Source organism: Amblyomma maculatum, chromosome 7, assembly GCF_055883805.1.
Source record: "Amblyomma maculatum isolate TAMU_Amacu chromosome 7, ASM5588380v1, whole genome shotgun sequence".
NCBI classification, from domain to species: Eukaryota; Metazoa; Arthropoda; class Arachnida; order Ixodida; family Ixodidae; genus Amblyomma; species Amblyomma maculatum.
In genome coordinates, this window is record NC_139350.1 from 107,382,625 (window position 1) to 107,403,911 (window position 21,287).

Below are 21,287 nucleotides of genomic sequence, written 5' to 3' on the forward strand. Positions count from 1 at the left end.
GCTGCATGCACAAGCGTCTTCCTAATGCCGTGGCGGGCAACGCCAGTGCTCTAATGAGAGGAATCTGCACTCTGTCCTGCACAGAGCACGAAATTTATTAGTGCCTTTGGCTTAATCATGCTTGCCTGTTAAGGGACAAAAAAATTGTATTAATTCCTAATTCTTTGTTGTTGTGTAATAAACCTGTAAATAAATGTGGGCCATACATCACTGTCCCAGGAATGGTCAAAAAATTAACAGCTTTGAACTGATAGATTATTTACTCTTCACGTGTGCATATTACACAAAGCTTTACCAGGCAGATTCAGCAGCTTCCAAAGTGTACGTTTTGCTGTTTGCATTTTCCATTGTCATGGCAGTACTTGCGCAAATGATGACAGGTGTTTCATTTGACTGCTTCCTGTGGGCTCTTCATGGGTTTTTTGCCAGGGGTTGTGTGCAAAGGTATATTCAGGCAATGCAGTGACCTGAGCGAAGACATCTAGAGGCTTGTGAAAAATCCGTAAAGTCGCATGTCATTACTTATATATTCAGTCAAACGAGCCTTGGGCTGAGTGCTCGGAAAGAACAGCCAATGAGAAACACCCGATAGCTGTGCTGCAGTCTTTGCAGAACTTCGAGCAGTCGTCATTTTCTGCCAGACCATCCCAGTTTGTGGTTGGAGCTTTGCTAGCACACCTCATCTCTGATGCTGGGCACTCTTGTATGCAGACCTGCTGTAACGGCACTTTCAACAAACTCAAGTGCTTCAAGATCTCTTTGTGACTTGAGGAAAGATTAAAGGGAGGTAACCTTTTGAACTTAAATTTTTATCATTTGGTCATCATCCAACTAGAAGCCGTAAGTATGCAGCAATTTTACTGTGACTGCTGTATTTGAACCACTCTGCGAAATTCTAGTATTGCCATGTGAGAGCAAAGAAGTCCAGCTTTCATTCTCCGCCCACCGAGGTGGTGCAGCGGTTAGGGCGATCGACTGCTGTGTCCAAGGATGCAGAACCGAATACCAGCCGCAACAGCCGCTTTTCAATGGAGGTGAAAAGCAAGGTGCCTGTGTACATTAAGGCCTAAGGTTCTTTAATGTGTAATGTCAGTGCACATTAAAGAACCTTAGGCCACTGAAATTTCAAAGCACTCCACTACGACGTCTCTTGTAGCTTCAGTCGTTTTGGGACGTTAAACACCATAAACCAAACCAACCAAACCTTTCATGCTCCAGAAGTGACATCTTTCTCCCATTCCCATTTGCATAGGCAGTGACAACGGTTAAAACTTGTTGCACTTAATTTTTAATTCCAAGTGAGCCCTTGCAGTGTGGCACGTGGCAGGTGGGTAGGGTTTGTGATACTTCTCCCTTCCTCTCCCCCCCACCACCTCACAAAAAAAAAAAGGGGGGGGGGGGGGCAGGATAGAGATTGGATTACCTCCCTAGCTTCCAGAAACCTTCACCCTCTGAACTCCATCTTAGAACATGGAACCTCCACCGTCAGATCATTGGAAAAGCAAAGGGAACTACCAATGCTGTCAAACATCGCATCACACCATGTTGCATCAGATTGTATAATCGCACAATGGCAGCATAGGCGATGGCAATGAAACGCAGAGATACCGCTCCGCCACATGACCGAAAGGCTAACAATGCAGGGTGTTTTTTTTTTTTTTTTTTCAACCGAAAGCTACCTTACGCTGGTGCTTGAAAGAGCACCAACTTGGGGCTCTCCTTTTATGTGGGAGGGTGACATTAGAATCAGCATGCCACGACATTTGAATTCAGGTTAACCCTATGCCACGCAGGCACGTTCATAACAGGCATGAAAGTTGGTTCTGCATAGAACGCCGGTGAACTTTGATGCCTTTAGCGGAGCACTGGTTATGTTCGACGCAACGCTCGGTTGCCTGCAGACAAAGCTTTCACTCCACACTCGGTTCAGCAGCGTTGAACCCATCAATTTTTTTTTTTTTTTTTTGTGCAAATAACTTTCCAAGAAAGGGGGAGTTATTATACAAAGCTATATTTAGAGGTTGTGTTGGAAAGAGCATTGTTTAGCTGTCTCACATCAAGTATAAGTTTATTGCAATTTGGTAGAAACGTAATTAAAATTCACTAAGTTTACCAAAGTGCAATAAGTTTATATTTCACTGCACTCTAGCCGCGTGTCACCCTGCATGCCATGCACAGCATAAAACAAATAAAAGCAATAAAACCGTGAATGAATATCGTTTATGATCCCAGAAGTCTGTAGATAGCTAACAACTGAAGAAATCTTTTCCAACGCATTTATGCAAGCAAGGTCACAGGGCCAGCTGAAAGATGCATTTCTGCCCAATCGAAGCCTAACATCAAAACAGCCAAAATGCCTACGGTCCTAGTGCTACACTCGCTTTTGATGAAGCAGTTTTGGAGTGGTTAGCGCTAGTATCATCAAACTTCGTACGACTGAAATTTGGGGCCGAATCGAGCTACAGTAACACCAAAAAATTGCGTAATAGGCTCCTTCTCGACGATTGTCGGCCTGCGTCACTGCACAATGCAAGAGAATGGAATGGAACAGTCAGCTCATAACCGCAGCGTAGGTAGAACTACGGTCTACGGTCACAACTGTGCATAATGGAAGCACCACATTGACCTTGCAAGCACTGTAGAACGATCAAAACAATCGCAAGCACCGTAGAACCACATGGTAGAACGATCAAAACAATCAAAGGGTAGGTAGAACTACGGTCTACGGTCACAACTGTGCATAGTGGAAGCACTACATTGACCTTGCAAGCACTGTAGAACGATCAAAACAATCGCAAGCACCGTAGAACCACATGGTAGAACGATCAAAACAATCAAAATACCGCGCACGCAAATACACACGGCATCGCTAGCGCAAATGGCACAGTCAGCTCATAACCGCAGCGTAGGTAGAAACAAGTCGGTCATGGGTAGAACTAAGGTCTACGGTCACAACTGTGCATAGCGGAAGCACTACATTGACCTTGCAAGCATTGTAGAATGACAAAACAATCGCAAGCAGCGTAGAAGTACATGGCAGAACGATCAAAACAATCAAAATACCGGGAACGCAAATACGCACGGCATCGCTAGCGCAGGAAATGACGCCCCCCACCGCCTTTCAAAAAGAAAAAAAAAGAAACTTTTTTTAAAACACCTTTAAAACGAAGGCACGCACAGAAAAAGAAAAGTATTTTTTTACTAGCGAGTTTTTCTCGCCGCTTTCTCTAGCGCATGCGCTCAAACGTGTTATTTCCGGAGGGGTCCGCATGCACGCTGAAGTATGGTGCGTAATTTAAGCGGTACAAAGTAGGCTGCAAACTCTTTCGTTCGTGTGTAATTTTGAAAGCGTGAAGTCTGAGTGTTCGTTTCGTTCTTTCATTACAGTCAGTCACACTGCACACAGATCTTGGTGACATAAAGATAGAGCTGTTCTGCGAATCATGTCCGAAGGCAGCAGAGGTAGGTTTTCAAAAACAGGCAGAGCGTTTAGCCTTTGATAACTTTTTAGTGATGTGCTTGGCATGTGTTTCGAGGTGAAGGTTGTAGAGTATGCTGAGAACTCACTAAAGAAAAAAAAAAAAAAGGCTACGCTAAAAGGTAAAAAACAGTGATGAAAAACGACGCACACAGCTTCGTGTATTTTGGCATTCGCCGGCGAATAATTCTAGCGTATGCTGGGAGTCGGCCGGAGCAAGATAGTTCGTAGATATTGGCTCTCACGCTTTTGTGTAAGTTATGTAATAACGACAGCTGCACGGCCGTTGCGCAGTCGCCACAAAAATAACCGTGAGGTGGTCAATGTTTGCTGCTCGTGATAGTGCATGACTTCGGCTGTGTTGAACAGTTCTTTGCGAAAGGTTATGCATGTAGCAGATTAAAATTAACTGAAAGAAAACAATGTTTATAAGAATTAATAAGAAAATACAATCTACAGTTTGATTACATTACTAACAAGCTTACACTGCCCGAAATAACGCAGTATAAGGACCTTCGGTTGAAAGAATATATATATATTTTTTTTCAAGAGAGCTTTAAACACTCAATTACTTTTTTGCATCTTATTCCATGTGAAAAAAATGCTTTGTCTATTTTAGGAACTGCTGCTGTAATCAGTAATGCTGCTGGATTAAGTAGGGGGCTAAGGAAGCTGCAACCCGATACGGCATCTCCAAGAGATAGGGAGGGGGGCCCATTAATTCTGACGTGCTGAATCTATGGAACCACATATAATGTAAATTTGAGCGATACCTATGAAGCAAGCTAACTGAAATGGAGAGAGGAGAGGGTCCCCGCCTTATATAACTTCGTTTAGTCTGATCACTTGTCTCTGCCACTCAGGGGGCACCCTTTTTATGTGGCAATCTGAGTTTGCTTACGGACCAAGGAGGAGTTTTTCATGATTTGCTATCAAACCGTACGTTCAGTGCTGTCGAGAGAGGGGGGGGGGGGGATGTAACGTCTAATAATAATTTAACGGGGACAGTATATGAAATTAAAATATTTTCTTTTACCTTCCACCACCACATGCAGTCGCACTCTGGCCCGTATTTCAAGTTTGCGTTGTTATCGAAAATGTCACTATCTCCCCGATTTTGAGTCATCTGATTGGTGGAAACGGCGGAACATGATGTTGCCACCTCTTCCGGTTTTGCAGTGGCAACACCCGGTTCAGGTGTTTCGACCAATCAGATGATTCGAGGTCACATGAGATAGCGACACTTCAATAACGAATCAAACTCGGAATACGGGCCTCTGTCTCTCAAATAGTTGCATTACTCACTTTCCCCAGCTTTTGGAGAGGGAAATAGGACATACCATCTTACAAATCATACAAGCCAAAAACCAGCTTTTTTTATTTCTGCTGTTTGCACCTTACATATTTCTAGTTGCATTTTATACTTTTAAATTTCTCTTTCCTCAACTCGTACATTTAATTTGCACTTTTTGCCATAGCATTACTATGTATATGTTTCTTCCCACACCTTGCTAACATCCCAAAGCAGGGTTACAGTATGTATGTAAGGTGTTCGCACATGCTGAGCATAACAGCTGTTAACATTATTGTTGTAATTGCCATCGCCAGCTACTGCATACAATTCCTCCCATGCGTAACTTCAAACGCCATGACAACCGTAATGCTGATGAACCAGAAGCTCAGTGAGAAGCTTCCTGTTTGTATAATTTACTTGCACAATCAAAGCTATGTATAGTTCATCATGGCACCTGTGGGATTAAGTGCACTAGCTATCTGTAGATGGTTTCAACTAACACACTTTGCTATGGCAACAGTGCAGCCATGCTCCCATTGACGTCTAGTGCCAAGTTGTGTTTTAACAAGTAAGCCTAGCTACACATTCCGAATGTCAAACTTGCCGTACAAAATTTATATGGCTCTGGTGCATCGTTTCTTTTTTTTTCTTCTTTTTTTTTCCCCTGCTGCTTTGCTATGAAATTGCAGCAGCAAATGTTACATCTGCTAGACATACTGGCCAACTCTTTCAAATCAGCAAATTGTGTGAATTTGGACACTCTTTACAACTTTATGAATATTGCCTCAGATCTTATGAATAGAAATTTATTTGCCAAACAAATAAGTTTCACTATAATCCCACCATTGTTATATGTATCTTGCACCACCTTACAAGAGCAGTGTTTGCCATCCATGGGATCATCAGCAGCAGCTGTAGCGTGGTGGTGACTTCTATCATCTGTCTCAGGGCTCTCAAACTCGTAATGCTACATGGGCCGTGCTGACAAAATTTCATCCCTTGCACGCCAGAAGCTGGAAAAAAAAAGAACAGAAGCAATAAATAACAATGAAATAAACATTAACGGAAGATTCTCGTTCTCAGACCACTCTCTCTCATTCTCTGTAGAAATTTAAAGCAGCGCATGCTGCCTTCTACCTAAACAACGGACGTTTGTCCGTTCAGGATGGCTCAGAGAAAGGTGCTGAAAGGATACAACGGTTAATGTCACAGTCGCTTGTCCTTGAAAGGAAAAGAAATAAATACTTGGAGATGAAAAATAGAATAGGTTGACCGGCGCTTCATAATTGAAGGCAGCTGATGTTGAATTTATTTGCTAAACAAGTTTGACGGTGAAACTGTCTCATGAAGCTTGTATGCACTTTTGGAACAAAAGCCAAAATTTGGGGTCATGTTCGACAGGCCTGCGTGTTTGACACCCCTACTTTATAGTAGCACCATTATGTAATGTCTTTCCACTTATGGAGCTAACATTACTTTATCAAATTGCTATGGTGGTCTATTGGTTGAAAACTTCAGGCCTGTAGGAAAGGAAAGTGTTTTGGGGTGTACGTCCTTTAGAACATAGTGAACATAGTTTAGTGGCATGTGTTGATGTGTAGTTGGGGATAGAGGAGTTCGATCTCAGCTCTATTTTAGTGCAGCTGCAATACAAAATGCCCGCATCCCAAGAATTTTGAACACAGTAAAAAACTCCATTTCGCCGAAATTAATCTGGAAACCATTACCAATGGCATTCCTTGCAACTCACAGTGCTGCTTTGGCTCATAAAAATCTATCAGTGCTGAGATCGTTGCACGAGGGGGCCGTCTCATTGCATTATGAAGCTCTAGAGTAGATGCTGTTGTGGAAGGTGTCGACTAATTCGTTTCATCGCTTTTGTGGCAAAGGCAGGAACATAAATGCATATATGACAGGAATTTTGTCTTTGACCACCTGTGTCTTGCAGAACTTCATGGCACTTTGTGCTTCAGACTATTACAATGGCTGCCTCTTTCATCGAAACATCAAGGGCTTCATGGTACAGACCGGCGACCCCACAGGTGAACTTTCAAAAACAAGGCCTTTGCCTCTCGTAGATGCAAACGTCACTAAGGTGTGGCCTTCTCATTCAAGCGAAGTGGCATACCCTTCCTTATGCGAAGTGTATTCATGAAAACAGTGCATGAAAAAAAAAAAAGCTTTCCAGTCGTACGATTCATTCGTTGTGAAAGGCTGCATTTGCCATCATGAATGCCTTACCACTGCCATGAAAGGTCAGGTGAATTCTATTCATGCATGCTCTAATCACATTAAATTATCATTTGCTGTTTTGCTGCCATATACTTCCTTTGTGAATTGTGGAGGGATTCACTGGATGAGCCACCAATTTTTTGTGGTAATGCAACTTGGAACATGACAACAGAAGAGATTGTTGGTTACAAAAGCCATTTCTTTCTCAAGCAGCGTGATGCTCTCTATGTTCTCATTTAAGACTGCGCATGTTTCCTTAATTGCTAGTCTTGCAGCTTACCCAAATGACTATGACTGCTAGCCAAAGGTTCAGAACCTATGCCTTGTTAGTACGCATCTTTTTTCCACACAGTTGTCTAGATTGTTGACTGTATCAGAGCACTGTAAGCTTGCTTTTGTTTGAGAGGAATTGTGAAAACATCCTAGATGGGATCTGTCAGACAGTGGATGCCAAGACCGTGGTGCAAATTTGAGGCTGACACATGCTATTTACATGATGCCAGCTGTCAGGCAATTGCATTGAGGTTTAAAATGCCTTGTGTTAGTGAGTTCTACTGCACATATATTTGTTGGGGGCTAAATTGAACTCATGCTTTATTCAGTGCAACATTTTTGGCCTAGAATGCATTGCATCAGGTGTTAAGTTCAGTTTAGTGGGGTTATCCTTGGCTGTGAATTGTGTTGGGGACCTCTTAACCAGCTATAAAAGTGACTGAGAGCCCCAAGAAAGCTGTGAGTAGCTTATCTATTTGCAGAAAGCTTTCTTTACATGCACTGATGAGTGACACAAAAAAGTAAGGCACCAGCTCACTTCACCAGTTGAGCTATTCATTCTGCGGCTGCTTTTTTTACACTGGATATCTGAACATTATTATTTTTTTAAGTTTACAGTAGGGTGTTGAATTAGAATTGGTAAATATGAGTCCAGTTCCTATATTGGTTCAACAGTGGTTTACTGGCCACTGAATATACACGGCTCAATTCATGAAGGTACTGCATACGTGCACATTGCTTTGCCATTTCTTCTCAGCCAAACATAAAAAAGCGAAAACTTTACTTTGGAGTGAAAACTTTGAGAACCCTAAAAGATTGATACTATTGTGTAGTGTAGACTGTTGAGCTAGTTGTTAAATCATGTTTGTCCAGTTCGTGTTTTCCCGTCTTTCGCACTGTTTGTTTCTGAAAATCCTCTGGGTCCCAGTTTGAGAACCACTCTTGTAAAAGGATTAACTGCATGACTCCCAGGGTACTAAAAGTTCTGTACTTGTAGTATTTGACCATTTCGGAAGTGTGAGGCATGCGTTGGGAAATACAGTTAATAAATAATTGAATACTAGTAAATCAAGCCAATTCCTCGAAGTCTAAAAACTATAAAACGGCGTATATACATACTCTTGTGCAGAGTTACTGTCAAGTACCACCACCTATTGATCAAGTAGTGTGGGTGGAAAACTTTTTATTAGTTCGTTATAGAAGTTGTTTCTCAGTAAGTAACTTCTGTGGAAGCTGGTAATGTGGCCATAGTTTAAGAAATATGTCATTTTTTTTTGTGTAGCTTTGTTTTTTACTCAGTGAGAAAAAAACCAGCATTGGTAGCGTTTGTGTGAAATGTGGTATGCAGGACAAAAAGGCAGTGTGGCTTTATTGCCTCCTTCATTTCAGGCACTGGAAAAGGAGGTGAAAGCATTTGGGGAGCCAAGTTTGCAGATGAACTTCGGGATGATCTGAAGGTATCATTGCTGTGTTATACTAACTTTTCTCTTTGTGAAGTTACACTTATAGTAAGGGATTTTTTGCAGCCTGGGTGCTTGTTGTCGTTACTCGTACTAACATATAGCTCATCTTAGCCAAAAGGAGCACACTGCAGTTGGAGGCCTCTTGCAATACCTCGCAATTTATTCTTGCCCTCGGCGGGAAATTAGGAGGTTATAGGCTAGTGTCTTACCAGTGGGAAGTGGTTGTTCTTGTTTCTACTTTTTAGTCGTTTATCTTCATGACTAAATTATTACTTCACATTTGATCAACACATAAAATAATTCCCTATGCTTTCCTTGATATTAATGGCTGCCTTTGTATGTTCACTGTTTATTGTTTAAATGTGGCATTTATAAATCTATCACAAGGCCGAGCACAATGGAATAGATAATAAACCTAGTGCATCTAACCGAATATGCGCTTTTTGGCGGAATTCCTCTGCTAGCTCTGCTCTCCTAGGGTCACGCAGGAATGTCTAAGGGAACTTATGCCCAAGCTGCTGCTTCTCATTCCCGAGCTCTCTCCACATCATGCATCTTCAGTATAATTAAAGAAAGACAAAAAATTCTACCTGGGAGCTTTAGTGTCAAGAATATAGTTCTTGCAATTTGTGTAGGTGTATATTTATATATTTGCTTACTTTTCACCCTGAAGGTTTTAAGAGTGCAGCAAAGATGAAACTTGGATGCAGAGCTGATGATTTTTAGTTTTACTGCAATCACAGTGGAAATCTAAATTTGCTTGCTCCACAAACCTGAAACTTGTGCTGCAAATTTCATTTTTCTGCAAGAGGCCTATTATCAGTTTCATCACTGCCATTTGCACCTCCCTACTGCAAGCTCATTTATTTGCTGTTTCTTGACAACTTATTTTTTTTTTATCTAGGTTGATTTGTCGGTCAATAATGTCCCAAAGCAACTCAGTCTGTGAGAAACACTGCAGTGGAGGGCTCCAAATAATTGAGACCACCTGAGGTTCTTTACCATGCCGCGACATTGCACACTATTATACGGGCACCTGGCGTTTCACCTTTAGGCTCTATCTGAACGCAGCTGCTGTGCCCAGGATTGCACCTGCGTTCTGGGAGTCAGCAGTTACACACCTTAAACACACCTTAACCACTGAGCCTGGAACTGATTACTTACACTATGCGTTGCAGCGATGCAAAAAGTTGCTCACTGTGCCGGAATACATCTGCGTACGAACACTTTTTCAGAGCCTCTGTTTCATCCTTTAACGATGAATGCATCAAATGCAAGCAGGGGAAGGTAGCTCCTCTTCAACTGATCGTAACAAAATTATAAAATGTGTATAAAGCAGAATATACTGAAATATATTGCTGGAATCTATGGTGCTGCTATGCTGACAGGATACAAGTCGACAATTTGCAAGGTGAAGAAGTCTAGCTGAGTGCAAGGCCTTTTTTATGCAGTGTGCACATTAACCCATCAGCAACATGGAAGAATAAAGAGCATGAAGATGTTGAATTTGGGGGTACGCTAAACATCAGCATATGCATGTTGATGAGCCTAATGCATAAAGCAAACCCGCATTCTCGGGGCCTGGAGTCGTGCACTCTAACCACTGAGCCACTCTGGTGAGGTTCTGGACCAGTTTATTGTCGTAATTTTGTGTTGGTGCAGTATTTTGCAACCCATTCAGTTTCTCTTTTTGAGCTGCTTTGTTATAACTGCGGCCCTTTCGTTAATGCTAACGAATGTGTTTATGTTTTCTCCTATATATTTATGGAATCCTGGCAGCTTTGGCACTCGGATGCTGTGTCAAACAAAAATGTCTGCATTGTGTACAACGGCAGTGCACATTAAGGAACCCCAGGTGGTCCGAATTAATCTGGAGTCCTTCACTACATCATCCTCCATAGTCCACGTGTCACTTTAGGATGTTAAACCTCACATCTAACGTTCAATTTTTGTTTGCATTGTGCTCACAGGTTGTACATTTCCTACATTTAGATGTCTTGATTCATTTGTACAGTGACAATGGGTGGCATTGAATTTCATTCCCAGTGTTCGTAAACTTGGCTCTGTGATTTCTAAGTGAAATTTATAGGATTATGGCGTGCTGCTAAATAACTTTCTCATGTGCATTTAGGTGAAGAATTTTCCATTAGTTGTGCACATAAGCAGGCTAGGTGCATTGTGCTTGGGGTTTGACCCACCAGAAGTTGCGCATTTCACATGAGTACTCTCTCCTTCCCTTCGAGCTCTGTAATGATTATTGCTTGTCTTTGCTTGTGGAACCTGTCAATACACTGTATTGCTAGATGAATGCTGGTCAGCGCTGCCAGCACCTGATGAGAGTCTGACTGCTTGTTGGCTTTACAGCACAGCGTGCGGGGAGTGGTCTCTATGGCAAACAATGGACCCAACACCAATGCTTCACAGTTCTTCATCACATATGCCAAGCAGCCACATTTGGACCTCAAGTACACCATCTTTGGAAAGTATGCTCCTTATCTACCTAATCCAGAACAGATCCACGGGATTACTTAGGTGAAGCTGCAGGCATTGTTGTCTTGTCAAACCACTGCTACAACTTGAAGCCCTACAATTTGTGCCATTTCTGAAAAACATTGCAGCCAAGGCACATGTTTTGACCTTGAATGAGAAATCTGATTTGCTTGAAGCAGTGTCCACAGGGGTGAAAGATTAAGAAAATAATTTTTGGAGGCTAAATTTGTTTTATTGGACTCGTCCTTAGATAAGTTGTCAGCTGAAATATCTGGAGGGTCTTTGCTGATTTCATTTCCCTTGTGTGTTTGGAGATGTTGAGGTGGACTTCTGGCTGTTTCGTTGGTGGAACGAATCATTGGCCCATCGGCGCAATGTGGAAGCATCCACCAATACAATGTGCGTTAACTGCAATTACAAACGCTACGATACAGCAAGGGAAACCTAGGTGGCTCCACTTTGTGATCCACTATTACAATTACTGGAGACATTTTGGTCTCTCTTTCCGGGGTGGATTTGTGAATCGATCTGAGATAGGGTGTTTGGTGGGTACAGGGGGTGATCCCATTGGGACACTCCATTTTCAGACATATCTCATCGAAACAATGGCTCAGCATGCCCAGTGCCAGGTTTCCTGTTTTCTTCTTCATGAAATCCACATCTGTTCGCACGCATGCGGACGCAACGGCGAGGTGATGAAATTTTCCCCAGTTGAGCACAGCTGTCATTTCTTAAATGGGTTCGAAGCAAGGCAAGACAGCTCACAGATAGGTTTCTTGTAGCCACAGTAGTTTGGCATCCTATTTCAGGTTAGTACCACAAGCAAGAGCATGCAGTATAGGCTTTGTTACAAGTACACAGCTGCTAAAAGCGTGTTCAGAGAAACTTTCCAGCTATATCAAGATATGGAGTAAGAAAACTCCTGAGGGGTGTTGATGCCAACAGGAGGCCAACTCCACAGCTGCCACAGAAGAAACAACCATCCAGCTATGAAAACAGCTATGAAGCAACGAATGATGGAAGAAATTCAAAAGAAATTTTTTCTATAAAAAGATGGGACGTTGTAAAGATCTCAATCGAGGAGCAATTCATGCAACTGGAGCAGCACATGAATCTTGGAATTTTTTCTGATGCTGCCGAAAACATGCTTTCTAAACTATACAGCTGCCTCCAACCTTGCTCTCAGTACAAAAGAAAATAAATGCTGGCATATATGATAAAGACCTTCTTAACGAACTTTTGTACAATCGACTGCAAAAGTTTACTGCACACATATTCATGGGAAAATAATGTGTTGTAGCTCTGGCTCACGACTCAGTCATGTGGTATTAATTACCTACAGATAGAACATGTGCTTCCCATCATACCTTGGCACATTTCAGGTGGCTCAATTCTGTGACTGCGCTGAAATAAATTTTTTTTTCCCCACACGCATCCTGTAAACTTTTGCAGCTGATAGGAGTACCTACATAGCCTGCTGCCTGAAACCCTTCTATAAACATTAGCCCTTCGATTTGTATTAAATCACAGCCACGAGTATAATTTCCCACATGCATAGATGGCACTTGTGATACACCTTACATTGCCCGTTTCTGTAGCAGCAGTGTGAGGAAGTTTCTGAAAATTGAAACTCAACAAAATATGTAAAATTGACACTGGGAAATAAGAGGCCGACATCTTTGGCTGTTTTGTCTTCGGAAAACAAAACTTCATCTACCGTCTATGTATTGTAAGCTATAGCTGAAATCACAGTGATAACAGCCCCCGAGGTTCCATTACAATGTTAAATCGTGTCCCCTTTGCTTGTTTTCTGTGGTTAAAACAAAGCCATATCAAAGAAATTAGTAGAAGTCACGTCATTGTTTAGAAGGCTTGAAAAACTTCACATTCTTATGTGTTGCAAGCTTGTATTTTGGTAGAATGTTTTGACTTCCATTTTGTTGGCTTTTTTTTTTTTTTTTTTTTGCTTGTCGTTAGAATTTTCTTATAATAATTCCCTTTCCAACTGATTTTTTTCACCGATTGATGCCAAAAAATAAATCTTGCTCACATTGTAAAAAATTAAAAGATTTTGTTTTTAGGCAGCACCTTGTATTTTTGTAAGCTTTGTACATTGTTTAAAAAGTTGTAAAATCATCATTTGATCAAATGGCTGAAGTCGATGCTTCTTTTTTGCCTCTGGTGCCTTCTTTCTCATGGCTCACAGTTTCGGAAATGCTGGAACAGGAATGTGCAGTATGCCAGTAAAGATGCTCAGGCATAAGCAGCATATAGCTGCGCCATCTAATATTGTCCCTTTCCAGGGGCTTTGGAACAATGCAATACTAGCGACAACCGACTCCGCTAAATAACACGTGTGAGTGTTCATTACTAGATGAACATTTTGTTGGTCCCTTTGTGACTACAATTATGTTACTGCTACTTCTCTTTGAGTCGCGGTACTACTTGTGTTACTTTAATGCTCACCCTATTCATGCCTCTAGCATTGGTTGGTTTCTTGTAAAGATTTAAATCATACAGCCAATATATGCGCTTCACTTGTGCACTCAAGCTTCGTGATGAATAACTCAAGTTTTCTGGCATGCTTGGTTATGGCAACTAAACTTATCGCTTAGTTGAACGCCTATTTGGTATTGTGCAGTTTAAACAGCATTATTTGCTCGTAAAGTCGGTGCTCTGTGATCTTCGGGTGGTATCATGGTGATGACTTTGGTTCGGCATTATTGCTTCGTAGTATCTATTCAGGCTTCAGTCATGTAAATACACAGCTTGTGGTAATGCTGTGAGAAACGCTGTTTGCTTCTACAAATAGGCTTCTGAAAAAGGATGGGAAAGAAGTCAGTTGTGAAAAAATATATATAAAGAAGAAAAACTAAAGAGTTAGTTGGGACTGGGGTGAGAGTTGCACCATAGTTGCTGCACTGCATCATCACTCCCCATTGGGGCTAACCACCAACCTAATCACCAAAAAAGAAAGTTAATTAGCTATCTATTTAAAAGAGCTTTTACAATAAATTACATCTGCCGTAGCTAAGAATTTGTTCCTTAAAATATATATATTTTGTCTATTTTGAAGTCTTTAGTTTCAGTAAATTTTGAAAGCACTCACTGAAACACACTGTATTTTATTTTTTCGTAACGAAAGTTGGCCAGAACAGCAGAGCTCTTCAGAATTTTAGATCACCTCTTTGTGATCAAAAATTTTCAGTACCTTGTAAAAATGTGTGGCAGAGAGAGCAATACCAATTCCAGATCATTCCAGGGACAATGCAACAACATTGAATGATATCAAGCAAATTTAAGAGCTTAAAACAGCCATCGTTTGTATGCTCTTATGTGGAACCATCTCATTTGCTGATTGCAAGAGCAGTGATTGCACCATTGATGTTCTCAAAGGACTTGTGGCTGAGTTCAGCAGGGTTGCGAACTTTCATTGTGTCCTTTGTCCCTAAGTGTGATGACCTGTGTATACCACTTGCAAAACTAACTTCCTATTCCCCTCTTCCACTCCTTTTTCTTCCTTTGTTCCCCTTCCCAAGTGTAGAGCAGCCACCTTGGCGTTGCCTGGTTAACCTCCCTGCCTTTCCGTTCTTCTGTCTCTCTTTCTTAAATGGAGATGGCAGTGACACTTTTTGCCACTGTTCAACTGTGCCCAAATAGCTTATTGCAGCTTTTTCTTGTACTTCCTGCATATTTCAGGGTCATCGACGGCATGGACACACTTGAGGAGCTTGAAAAGGTTCCTGTTAACCCAAAGAACTACCGTCCACTTCGTGATGTGAAGCTCAACTCTGTCACTATTCATGCTAACCCTTTTGCACAATAGGAATGAGGCATCAAAAGACTGTGGGTTTCTTGTTTTTTTTTTTTTTTTTTTTTTTTTTGCTCTCTTCTTAATGTGCTTGCATTGATACTCAATGTTTAGTATTTCTTGTGCATCTTATTGCGGGTACTGATATACAGCCGGGGCACTGAAATGTATTACTTTACTTATTTGTTAGCATTATTGCTAGCTTCACTATAGAAGCTGTAGCAGTATGGGATTGAGGTCAGCAGTGTTCAAAGTAAATTCCTGAACACTTTTAGAGACGCTTAATTTTGTTATGTGTTAATCATTACTTCTTCTGCTGTTTGGCTACAGCCTTCTTTGCCCTTACAGTGGTCCTGGCTTGGTATCTGAAATGCCTGACACTTCTGATCTTTTGGTGTTTCAAATATTTGACTTCAATCTCCTTTGCACTGTTGCTATGGCTAGGCGTTTCGAACACCCAACACTGCTGACATTCTGTACAATGAGAGGCAACTAACAACTGCTGTTCCGAATGTGCTGGCTCGCGACAGCTGTGAGCTGTGCCACCTCTCCGCGCTGTTTGGTAGCTCTGCAGACACCTGGCTCCGAGTGATGCATGCTGGTTGGTTAGACCTTGTTATGATAACACACTTTGCAGTAGTCAGTCGGCATTTGTTTGGACCATGCTAAGCAGTCGCTGGCTTTTTGCTCTAATGAGGCTTCTATGCTATCGCATAAGAGAAAACATTGAAAGGAAACTGTAAATGAAGTAATAAACATTCAGTAGTGAAGGTAACAATAAGCTCATAAAACTCAAACCACAAAAACAGATTCTAAGTACAAGTTTAATCAGTGCTTGAAATTTATCGCTATCATCTGCATCTACCGAATTCTAATAATACTTGTCTTAATCCAAGGATTAGATTCATTTGTTTTCTTCAGGTTTAAAGGTACAAAGAGAAATGCAAGTGTGAATCATGTTTTTGAACTTCAGCTACATTGAGTTGACATAATGGTACGACACTGCATAAAAATTAAAATAATTTTGACCTGCCTATAATAAAAAAACTTGCATGCATGTTGCATTACAAATTTAACTGATAATGCACTGTTAAGGTCTAAAATACTATCAGTGACATTCCACTAAATTTCGCCAGCAGTGCTTCTTTATATGACCAGATCTAACATAGACATGCTGTGTAGTCTTTGAACAACTTATTGAAAGAAGACAAGACTATTGATGAGCTCTTTATTATGATAAGCAATATTAGTGCCAGCAGAATACCTTGACCAATCAATACCATCATGGTAGAAAGCATCACACATATTAAGCTTGCTGTCGTTCATACTGATTGTAGTATATCGGTTTTCAAATGCTTTGGACCCTTTGCAAAAATCTGGAAGCCAGCTTCTCTGCATAGCAAAAACCCCTTCACCATGGCAGCCAAACCTATTTGGGGGGCAGAAATTGGCTGCAGTGTACGAGACATCTATTGTGACAATAATGAGAACGTCCATTTCCTGCACCCCTCGGCCTTGTATTGCGTCCGCAGTTCTGCTTGCCAGGTTTGGGCATGACATCAGGTTTGACATAGAAGTATTCTGTGCTGCACCCAACTTCTCGCCATTGAACCGCTGGCTTCAATATGTCGCTCGGACCTCCGCCATCTTCGCCGGCGATTCTTACATCAGCGGCCTGCAGCCCGCGGCACGCACTGTCACAACGCTGCGCTGGCTGCAGTGTTTGAACCCGGGTACTCCGGGACAGTAGTTGGGAGTCTTAACTACTGCATCACCGCGGCGGGCCAGCCTACCAGATGAGTTAAGACACTATTTTTGGTTGGCATATTCTTTGTTTTAAATGCTGAGTACTGCTCCGGGACACGTGATGCACGCTCTCAATTTCATATTTGTGTGGCAGATTATTTTTTTCATTATTTATATCGAGCATTTCAAATTCGGTTTCTCAGCGCTGGTATTGGGTGCTGTGACGTAACAAGCAGAAAAGAGCCGCAACCTTGGTCACGTGGGTCCCAAAAGTGATGACGTGTCGCCTGTTCCCGCTGTGTCATCTGCTGAAGTTCATGTGGTGTGCGTGCGATTCGGCCAAGTATAAGCTTTGACGCAATCATATCGTGAGAAAAGCCAAGCGGCACCTGTCCTCAAACCGAGTGGTTCACTTGGGCCGATCTCAGTCCTTGTATTTAGTTTGTCACACAACACGACGCCGATTCTTGGCGGCGCCTGTGCCGACTGGTGGCGCCCGCAACCACAAGAACCCGTTATTGGCCGATCCCTTCTTCATTTCAATGTTGATATGCCACTGTTCACACCGATCACAACAGGGCGCCCTCCACTTCGCCCCGCCCTCAGCCATGGTGCAAAAATGCTCTGGCTTCTGTGGCTGCTAAATGTGTTATCTTCTCTTCAAATTTTTCTGCTGCTTTTTTTTCTAACCGTCCAATTATTCATGAAAAGAATGTTTCAGGATAACACCTCAAGATTATTCTTTTACCACGCTAATATGGGGTTGCCACGGAATGCACAGGTGATATCCGAATGGCTTCAACCTGCTTGCATACTTCAGTGCAGCTGATGTTTGCAAGCAGCATATGTGTACGCAGAAACTTTGCTTGGGATCGTTTTGCCTGCGATGCAAGTTGCTTACGTCCTGCTTGTGTTAAACTATTTTCTGTGCAATGCACCGGTTGCACATTTATTTGTTTACGCAGTGGATATAACTTTGCAAGAAAGGCATAGATGAAGATGTGAGTGCCATCCTGAGGAATGCTTTAAAGTCGTGTTGTTGGCACAGCATAGGGCCGGCGTCTCTCACTCAAAGTATATCTACTTTTTTCGGTTTTGTTTTGTCACGCAGTTAGTCGCCACCTGCTTCAAGTTATCGGGAGCCTGGGCTGTCCGAGAGTTGTTGAGAGGAAATCCGGAAGAGGAGCACTGCGCTGGCTCGCTGATTGTACTCTCAAAAGAAAACTATAGTGACCATAAATGGGTGTGAACCAGCTGTCTCCACATCAAGAAAAACCAAGTGGAGGCTGGAGAATGTATTTTATTCATAACGTATTTGCATTTGCAAAACGCAGTTGCATTTGAAAGAACCTTATTTGCAACCCACTGGTTAGAAAGCCATCCAAAGACGGGGCCACGCAGGCGCCATTCAACAGGAGCAATGAGCATCTGCTGCCGAATGTCCTGCAAACTGCTTCCGCGCCAACACCTTCTGTAAGGTGGATTCCGAACGCCGGCACCAGCAAAGAGTCCTAAAATTCGTTGTTCGCCGTAGCAATAACCCCTGGGATAAAATGACGTATAAAATAAATCCCTCTTGGTGATCGCTGACCCATGCAGAGTTGCTTATGGAAGTACCAGCTGCAGTACAAGCCAGTTTCTACTTGCAGTCGCATAGCATGCTACCGCCAGTGTGGATTGGCTCACCCATGTAAGCTTGTTTACCTAGTCCCCTGCTGTGGCGTCACTAAACTCAATGAAATATTTATTTTTATTATAAAGTAATAGCGTTGACAGTGAGGTAGTGGTATGCTTATACTATCTGTTGTTGCGCTGGCCAGTTCTAAAGCGCCGTCCGCCATGGCTTTGATGCGAAACAAACTAGACCTAGTGACAATCGGGTAGCAGGCTTGCATGAGAGTAGATAGTTACCCCATGTCAGCAAAACATTGTTAGGCGGCATCGATCGATGTTTGAAGCCTCGAAAAATAATGATCGTTCCTCTGGCAGGTGACGAACAACCGTGCCCTTCGACCCCTCCCTCTTTCTGCAGTCTAGTTAACAGATAATGTTGCTGTTCGCTGAAAGGCCTATTTTTCTTTTGCTTATTGAAGTCATCGGACATGTGATTTGTCCGTGGGAAGTGTGACGTCACGAGACCATATGGCATGGTCGAGCTGCCAACCTGGGCAGCGGCATTAATTATGCAAAGGCAAGAGGGAAATTGAACACACCGGACCATTGCATCCCCCGTTCGAAGCTATAGTCACCTCGATAAACCATGAGCGTATACATGGGCTGTGGCATGGAAGTGTCCACTTCCCTGACCAGAAGGCTGTAATGATCTCATGGTGCTCGAAACTCGCCTGAAGGAAAAGTGGACTGGCATCTGATGTGGTCTAGTTCGCCTAAAAAGGTATGGCCATCACACAAATTATTCCGAATGTCTGTGATTTCGTTACATAGGCGATAATATAATCATGTAGCATGCATACTGTGGGAAACCGCTCTTGTGTATATGCCGCATGAATCTGATCGTCTGACTTTTTTGTCTCCAAGTTAACGGGTACCTAAAATGGGACATCTATGGCGCACAGTGTAAACTGGCCTCCTTCCGTTATCTCCACTGTGACTGTTTGCCGCGGACGCTTGGAGTTGCATATGTGCCTCCTAAAAGCTTATTCACGGAAAACGAAGCAAAGAAACGTGCTCAAAAAAAAAAAAGAAGGTTCTGTGTTGTGTGTTGATTCTTGTTCATGCTCCTTCGCGATGCGTGTTTGATTAATAGCAATGCCCCAATAAGCCCCATAAAGTCCTGATTCAACTTGAAAACTTAATGCTTAATTTTCTATCCCTTAGGGTGGGGCCGCCAAGCAAGAAGCCATTGTTCAAAACCATAGACAAATTTTTGCGGAGAATTATCAGGTACTAGAAGATTGGCTGCGCACTAGACAAGTTATAAGCAAGTGCAGAAAAAAAAACAAAAAAAAAACAAGGTCTAAGTACCGACACATACACGGCTGTCTCAGTCCTTGCCTTTTTTGCGCTACGTGTTGTTTCTTTTTACTTGAATCATGAACTAAAAAGCATATACCCTTCCGCAAAACTTAATTTACACAGGTAAATGAGCAACAGGCATGATTGACTCACACAGGTCAATAGCGATCGCATCAATTACATGTAGGCTTACAATGCAGGCTATCAAAAATAGACTGCAAATGAGGATACAGAAAAAAAGAATTGTTTTGCATAGTTAATCAAATGCGAAGTAGGTGCGATAGCACTGCTGATCAAGCCTTCTATGCTTCTGTATACATTTTTACAGTTTGCTGATCAAGCCTTCTATGCTTCTGTATACATTTTTACAGTTTGTCAAAAAGCAGGGAAGTGAGCTTGAAGGTGAGCACCCATAGCGCGGAGGTGAGCACAACATATTTTACGATGTGGCGAGTTGCACGGAGCCGAGATGTAGGGAACACAAAGCGTACATGGTCTGCCAGTGAAGGTTGAGAGGGGACAGGCGGTGGATGAAAGGTTGAGGACGCGCAGAGAGTGATGTTGTTTCGAGTCGTACGCAGCACGTCGCTGCGAATGGCGAAATACACACGAGAGGTATGTCTGATGTCTAACATTTCTTTCTCACACAGCGAAACAACGAAGACGGCAAGTTAAGCAAAAAGCGTCCCAATAAACGAGCTTGTTCAAAAATGGAAAGGTATGCAGAAGAAACATCGAACAGAAAAAATTGTGGGCTTTTAGGCATATGGCTTGAACCTATAAGTGAAAGCTGTGAGACAGCCATTTCAAAGCGCGCTTATTTCATAACTTTCCTTAAATATTCGTTTACAGAAAAGGAAAGGTGCAGTATGTTAACTTGTTTCTGTGGACACCTAAACCGCGCCGTAATGGAAGGGAGGGAGGTAGGACTGAAAGCAGAGGTAGAGAAAGAAACGCTGTAGTGGAGGGCTACAGAGTAATTTCGACCACCCGGGGATCTTTATAATGCACTGACATCGCACAGCACACGGAGGCCACTCCGTTTCAACTCCATCGAAACGCAGCCGCCAGCGGTCGGGATCGAACACTTTAGTTTGCGGAGGATAAGAGAATGTCGTAAAGCCAAAACTGGGGCGGAAACGCCGGAACAACATGAGGAGCGCTTTGCGAAACGCCGCCGCGACAATGCTGCAAGGCGTGAGCGACGGACGGCACATGCAGATGCTGTTAACCGCCGCTTCTGCGTCCCCATGCTTCACCTATCGCTTCTACGTTTAACCGAAGCCAACGTCCTAAGAACTTTGACCGAAGCTAAACCACAGCCAGTTTTTTATCCAATTCACCGGTTGCATGTTTATTTGTTTACGCAGTGCGATAACTCCGTAAGAAATTGTGAGCGCCATACTGGGGAACGCTTCAAAGCCATGTTAGCACAGCGTATGGCCGGCGTCTCTCATTTAATGTATATGCTTTTTCCCCATTTCGTTTCGTCACCCGGTGACTCTTCGCCAGCTTCAAATTAAC

At 42.5% G+C, this 21,287-nt stretch overlaps 1 protein-coding gene across 5 annotated transcripts; it reads left to right on the forward strand.

Annotated features, from left to right (window-relative positions):
* Positions 1-3,177: 3,177 nt before the first annotated feature.
* On the forward strand, positions 3,178-18,377 carry LOC146184285 (peptidyl-prolyl cis-trans isomerase-like 3). 5 transcript variants are annotated; one of them, XM_084609334.1, is made up of 7 exons: positions 3,178-3,286; positions 3,388-3,462; positions 6,721-6,814; positions 8,667-8,734; positions 11,105-11,223; positions 14,930-15,008; positions 17,899-18,377. In XM_084609334.1, exons 1-7 carry the CDS (start codon positions 3,284-3,286, stop codon positions 18,034-18,036), a joined length of 576 nt encoding a protein of 191 aa, XP_084465460.1. In that variant the 5' UTR covers positions 3,178-3,283; the 3' UTR covers positions 18,037-18,377. The 5 variants fall into 5 exon arrangements, with proteins under 5 accessions (XP_084465460.1, XP_084465461.1, XP_084465462.1 ...); XM_084609335.1 differs by having other exon boundaries at positions 14,930-14,969; XM_084609336.1 differs by lacking the exon at positions 17,899-18,377 and adding an exon at positions 13,437-13,586 and having other exon boundaries at positions 14,930-15,072.
* Positions 18,378-21,287: the final 2,910 nt, after the last annotated feature.